This window comes from Arachis hypogaea, unplaced genomic scaffold (assembly GCF_003086295.3).
Source record: "Arachis hypogaea cultivar Tifrunner unplaced genomic scaffold, arahy.Tifrunner.gnm2.J5K5 arahy.Tifrunner.gnm2.scaffold_234, whole genome shotgun sequence".
Lineage (NCBI taxonomy): Eukaryota > Viridiplantae > Streptophyta > Magnoliopsida > Fabales > Fabaceae > Arachis > Arachis hypogaea.
Genome location: NW_027255581.1, coordinates 14,063 through 21,406, shown reverse-complemented (window position 1 = coordinate 21,406; position 7,344 = coordinate 14,063). Strand labels below are relative to the sequence as shown.

The following is a 7,344-nucleotide window of genomic DNA, read 5'->3' as shown; positions in this document are numbered from 1 at the left end:
CAAAGATTGTACTCGAGTCTATCAAACTAGTCTTCATCAAAATTGTATGCATCAGTTATAACATAATGCTCATCTTAAGTGCATTTCACAGACTTTTTGCACACACTTGTCTTTTTAGTTCTCTGACATGACTTATATTCGTCCATACTAGAGTAAAATTAACTATATTGGTGATCAAATTGATAGCTAAGCTTGTACTTGAGTCGATCAAACTAGTCTTCATCGTTTCCAGGCTTTAAGTGAGGATTATTCTATAACAAATATGTGCACCAAGTCTCCAACAATATCCACAATTATTCATTTATTTTGTTTTAATATAATTTTCAAATATTATAAATAGAAAATAGTCCCAGTGTATCATATAGAAGTTTGATTTCGGTGTTGATATAAACTATAAAGATCATTGTGGCAACACCTGAGTCATGCCCATTCCAGATCCCAGCAAGTTCTACGCTCGCATTTGGGCACATTAAACTGGTTACCAAGTAATTCTCGTTTGTCATTTGATTTTAAAATTGTTTTCCTCACTTCATGAACGAAGGCCAAAAAATTCAAAACGGGTCAGAAATGAAAAGAAAGAGCTAAGAAAAATGAAATTCATTACTATATTTACAATTCCCAGGATGGTTGGTTTCGTTGTTGCTCCTGCAACTAGCAACAACACATGAAAGAACTACTACTGCAGCTACTACAACAACTACTACTACCACTAATGTGTCTTTGTCCACAAAATCAAATCACAATCACCTTATGCCTTGCGCCTTAGCCCCCTCTTTAGTTACAATCAGATGATATGATATCAAATTAAGTCCCTAGGTTTCAACATTCAACAAACTTCTACTCAAACATCAAGATATATCAAAGTAGGACACTAAAACCAGATGAAAATAAAAAAGAAAATAAAGAAAAAGGAACAGTTAGAAAAATCAATTACAGGAGAAGATTGAGAGATCATTGAGATTGCGTTGCTGTTTTGAGATAAATCTGGAGAAAGCTTTGGAGGCATCTCATTCGACTCATGATTTCTTGCACATCGACTTTTATGGTTTCCAAGCTTTGTTTCAAGGACCTAACCAACGTTAACATGTTATCAAGCTCCTTCCTCATCGCACGAACTTCTTCCTCCGCCGCGTCTTCCTCCGCCTCCTCCTCCGCCGCCGCACCATCCTCCTCTTCCGGATCCGGCTCCGGAGGGGGAGGCGCATGATTCAGCTGGAGCTCGAACGCGATCATGTCCTCCAACGCCTTCGACGCGAGATCGTTGATCTCCGCGATCGACCGTGACAGGTGGTTCTTCACAAACTGCGGATCGGAGACGAGCGACTTCCACCACTTGCACACGCACCTCAGCTGAAGCGGATCGCTCACCGGAGCCCTAGACAGGATCTCGATCATCAGATCCTCCGGCAGCGCCACCGCCAGGGGAGAAGGAGAGGGATCTTGAAGCCTCGTCGTCGTGCCGCGGCGTCGCTTCCGCGTGACGACGGTCATGAGTGCGACGATGTGGAGTAAAGGAGGGAAACGGAACGAGGGTTCGAGCTAGGGATTGCGTTGTGTTGTTCTTGCGTTTTCGTTCATCAGGGTTTGTGACTGGATCTGAATTCGGGTCGGATCTTAGTACCGTTTTGCATTTCCTTTTCTCTGTAGGGGCTCCGATTTCAATGTGTTCGAATTCCCCAAAGCGTGAAATCGCTATCAGGTTGACAGTTACCTTGAATTGTCACCCCAAAAACGCGAGCAGTACTTCCGGTGTGTCCGGTTTTCGATACTCTCTTTTTTTAAGCGCAGTTACTGTTTCAACCTTCAAAATAAATCAATCAAGATGTGATTTATTTTTTCACATATTGGTTTAATTTTGGTGTAATACTCGATTATTAAATTTTATGATATTTTTTTAAATTATAAAAATAATACAGTACGTCTTTTTTGGATTGACAATACGCTCCTTTATATTGTATATTTTAATTTGAAATATATAATACAAAGAAGACGTATTATCAATCCAAAAGAGACGTATTGTACTGTTCCTACAATTTTAAAAAATACCATAAAATTTAATAATTAAGTATTATACCAAGATTTTTTTAATATACAGAAAAATTAGCCTCAAAATATATGTGTCCATATCAAAATTATACTGTTATAAAAATATTTAATTATTTTATTATATTAAATTTGATTATTTTCAATAGTTAATTAGTAATTAATTTATTTAAATATATACAATATGCATAAATATATATAAATACATGTTAATGAGCTATAATTCAAATGGTATAGTCTCCTCATATTCATTTAAGAGGTCGCGAATTCGAATTTTCTTATCTATATATGTAGTGATTACTTTTGTAATTAAATTTTTATTTGTATTTTTATTAATCTAAATTGTTTTTCAATAAAAAAATTTTGATTTATTTTTATAATATTGTGATGTGTAATAAATTACAAATCTAAAAAATGAATTATATAAATATTCTTTATTTATTTTAATATAAAAATGATATTTATAAGATTTTTTATTTAAATTAATTAAATATAATAATTACGGAAATGTATAAAATGTAGAGTATTTATTTTTATCCATAATTACTTAGATCTCAAATACGGTGGAACAAATCACGCTACACAAGCATTCGGGTATACTGTACTCTAGATGTGAAAGAACCACGCAAATCACATCCCGGGTGCTATCGAGATATGACCAAAGTTTGGTATGCTACATAGCATGAAGATTCCATGGACACCTAGCGGAGGATTGCTTGTATCGACAGTAGTATTTTGGTCTATCCGACTCCAATACCCTGTGCTCGGCGTTCCTTCAAATGCTGTAATTTTTCACGGCCAACAAAATCGCATCTCTATTCTTAAATCTATGGCTCACTCAAAATTTTACCCTTCCATCCGTGTTGTAAACTTCACTGTCGCCAAGATAGAAATGATCATCTAGTTGCATCTCATCTAAATGAAGAGTCTGATAATGGTTTGTAACTTTTGATAACTGTGATACAAACAACGAGAAAGGAAGAAAAAATTGAACACATCACCATATCTGGTACATATTTTTCTGATGATTCATTATTGGTGGACGAACCATAGTCCACAGCACAATTCGAATCAAACTCGCTCAACTCTACATCACTAGTATCCTGCGAATCGGCGAAGTGAATTGGTCTCGCCAAGACCGATACTTCATGGGTATCAAAAAAGATGGCCTAAACCCACCAAACACATCACGAATCTCTGCATACAACTCCATTACATATTGTTGAATTAGTCTACTATACACATCAAACATTATACTAACGTGCTTATTAGTAAAACATCCTATTAGTAAAATCTCCACTAGGCAACGGTAATAGGAATCTATATGCTACTCGAATAACCTCATTCGAACCAATTTCCCCCATGTTACTCAAGATGACATTCTTAAGCGCATTTAGAGAATCAACACGAAAAGTGTGCAACATTACAGTTGAATTGCACTTAGGAATGAAAATAGACCAGGCGGCCTGTCAAGAGCCTGCAGTCTGGCCTGACCTGTTATAAAATAAATATAGGGTCAGGCCTTTGTAAAAGTCTTAATATGTTAATAGATCAAGCCCATGTTCGCTAATTAGCCTTATTGGCCTGTCAGGCCTGCCTGGCCTATTAAAACATAATTAAATATATAAATTATTTTTTATTATTATAATTATTAGATATTTTAAATTTATTATATTTTATTATAAATATTTTTGTATATTTTAAAAATTTAAAAATTCTTGTAAATATTAAATATGATATATTACTTATAATATTTTTATTAAAAAATAATTTTTTTAAATAATATTTTTTTTGTAAAAAAAATTATCAAGCTTTCTAACAGGCAGGCTACAAGCCAAGTCAAATCTATTCTATTATATAAAAATCGGATATCTGCACTTAATAATGGAGCTAACGTGGCATGCTCCGAAGAGTATTTTTCCATTTAATTATTTTAACTCATTCAATACAATTTATTACTATGACTTAATTATATCAGCTAATTGATTTAATTAGATATTTAAATATTAATATAATTTATTATAATATATATTACTTAATTAATTTTACTATATTAATTGTAATTTATTATATTAGTTAATTAATTTATTCATTTATAAAGTCTAAAATAAAATAAATAATTTGTTGTTTATTCTAATTGAATTTATTAAATTTAATTATACATTATATACGAATTTCAAATAATTTATAAATTACTCAAATTTATAATATTCAATAAAATAATTTATAAATCACTTTATATTATATATGTTTTAATGTGTTAATTAAATATTATATACGCACAGAAAAATAAATATAAAGATGATTTATATAATATTGATAATATTATATTAGTACGGTGTTTTTTTTGTTTTGATATCATATAGAATTGATAATGATAATATTATTATATAGTATTATATGAACTTTCTAATATTAGTATAGAAAATTGGAAAATTATTCCTTATGGCAATCATTCTTAGTAGAATAGTGTGTCTCTTATATAGTATTGATAATTATTGCTTAATTTAAAGTAATTATATGTTGGTATCTTAAATTTATTTTTCAATAATGACCTAAATAGATAAATCTAATTGAATTGAATGATTATATAAAATATTTTATATTATTAATATACTAAAATTAAATTTATTTTTCGGTACAGAATTTTATAGGTAAATTTTATACAAAATTTAGTTATTTTTTATTTTTTTATTTATTTTATCTGTATTACGTTATTTAATTTTAAGTATCGTCATATTTATAATTACCGCCAGTATGATATTTTATAAAATATGAAAATCAATTTTTTTTATAATTTAAATATCAATGTTTGAGTTAATTTTAATTTAACTTTTTTAAATTAACGTTATCTTTCATTTAGATCTTAATTAATTTAAAATACAAAAATACTAATATATTTACTGTTTCTTTAAATAATAATAACTTTAATTTATTTATTGTCTTTTTTTTATATTTTGTTTAGCAAAGATAATATATGTATTAGGAGGAGTTAAAAAAATACTCTATGTGATGCATGTTTGGCACTGATAAATTCATATGAAATAGAAAAGAAGAAAACAGAAAGCTAAAGAACACTGAGTTGAATGATGTAAACAGATTCATTGAAGCCAAGTGTCTGTGGGTTCTCATGTCTCATCTCATTTTTTAAAGTTCAAACACATTTTAAATGTATGAATTTTAATTATATTTTTTTTTCCTCTTCAATAAATACTACAATCTCTTCCTATTTTTGCTATAGGCTTGTCTTTTATTTGAAAAAACATACAAAAAAATGTAAAAAGAAATATATAATAGATAAGTTAAAATAACGAATAATGAGATATCTATCTATTTTATTTATTCTATTGTATAAAAATTGAATTCTTGCCCTTAATGATAAAGTTGACATGACATGTTTCTTAGAATATTTTCTTATTTATTTCTTTTAACTCATTAAATACAATTCATTATGGTGAATTAATTATATCAACTAATTGAGATATTTAAGTATCACATAATTTAATATTATGTATATCAATTAATTGAATATATTTGTTAGAGTATAACTAGGATCAATTAGATCAATTAGCATTATTTAACGTCACCAAAAAAAAGCATTATTTAAGATATCTAAATATTTATTATAGGATATTACGTCTTTATTATTTCAATTCTCTTAGCACCTATAAATACTCTTCTATATTGTATCATTTTACACAACTTGAATACACACAAACCTTTTCTCTACTGCTCTCTCTTACCCTTTCTAATAATAATAAGTACAATTTAATTTAGTTAGAAGTTCATTATTTTATATCTTCTATAAAATAATCTTTTTATCATTTTTGATATTTTAACTCTTTTTTCTTTTTTTTTCTCTTTACATGTAATTTTGTTGTGCATTAACTTTGTTTATTTAATTATGAAATATACTCATGTTAATTATATCATATAATAGTTTATTTTTCTCCTATGTATTTTGAGTTGTATAGTTACTATTGATCTTACTGTTTTCGATCTTGCTGCTTTTGTTTTCTTGAATTGTTCTTTATTTTTTTTATGACTTGTTAATTAAAAAAAAGGCAAAGAACAGAAAAAAAGATGGGCAAAGACGAAGGTTAGAAACCTAAAGCAGCAACATCATTTCTCAACATTATTATTAATATGAACTTTATTATTTCTTTTCTAACATTCTTTAATACAAGTTTCGTTTCTTTTTCTTAATTATTATTAATAATTTTATTCTTTTCTTCTCTAATTATAAATCTTCTTATAATAATTTTTTGATCGGATATTTTTTTGGTCTAATAAATTTTTTTCTCTATTTTTTGTCAAAAATAATTTATATTAGATAAAAAAGATAAAAGTAAATTTTTAAGATTCAAATTTAAATAAGATGTGCAAAAAATAACTATTAAATTCATTTGGACGATTTAAACATTTTGTAATATCGTCATTGAAAATTTCAAATACTATTATAAAATTCTAAATATTTTTATTTTATTGTTCTTAAATTATATATTATGCCGTATATTTGAAGAGTTTCATCTTTTTAAAAATAAAGTGTGATATTATATACTTTTTTAGATACAATAAATGAATAATAAGGTTAAAGTGAGTAATGTAAACCCCGCTAAAATCGGTAAATTATTAGTTAATATATTGAATTTTAATTAGGAAAGTTAAAAATACAAAACTAATATTGAAATAGGATAGAGCTCGTCGAAACGAAAATTTTGATACCAATTTCGATAATTTGGCCCAAAATCGGACCGGAAGGGCCGAACCGGTTGAACCGGGGCCCAAACCGGACCCATGGGTTCAACCGGGCCCCTAACATAAATGAAGCAGCAGCTTCATCTTCTCCATTTCACCACAGCAACGAAAAACACAGCAAGGGGGAGAAGAGAAGAAACCTAACCCTCACCATTCCTTCCAACTACCATAACTTCCTCATCCGGGCTCCGATTGCCGCACCGTTCGCGGCCACGCGCTCAGCGCGTCGAGCTCTACCTTTCTATCCAAACAATTTCTCTGGTAAGCCTTCTATTGAGTTCAGAATCTCTATCCCTCTTTCTTTGGTAAACTTGAAAACCTATAGTGAATCTTGTCTAATTTTTGTGTTCTAGGTTCAAGTTAGATTCCGGAACTTGTGGGCTCAAGCTATTGAGCATATGGGTATGGTAAGAACACCCTAACCCTAGCTCAATCTTGTTTTTGGTAATAGAGAACTGAATTGGAACATATATATGTGTATTAGGTGTAGTTTAAGAGGGTGTTTATGCATTGAACTTGAATTTGGATTACTTGGAGCTTTGT

The 7,344-nt window shown here is 29.4% G+C and overlaps 1 protein-coding gene across 1 annotated transcript; it reads right to left on the bottom strand.

Annotated features, from left to right (window-relative positions):
* Positions 1–582: 582 nt before the first annotated feature.
* Positions 583–1,922, bottom strand: LOC140183460 (uncharacterized). Its single transcript, XM_072231902.1, has one exon. The coding sequence runs from the start codon at positions 1,489–1,491 to the stop codon at positions 952–954; it is 540 nt and encodes a 179-aa protein (XP_072088003.1). The 5' UTR covers positions 1,492–1,922; the 3' UTR covers positions 583–951.
* Positions 1,923–7,344: the final 5,422 nt, after the last annotated feature.

Coding starts and splice junctions, on each gene's coding strand:
- LOC140183460 (XM_072231902.1), bottom strand. CDS start 1,491: ATGACCGTCGTCACGCGGAAGCGACGCCGCGGCACGACGACGAGGCTT.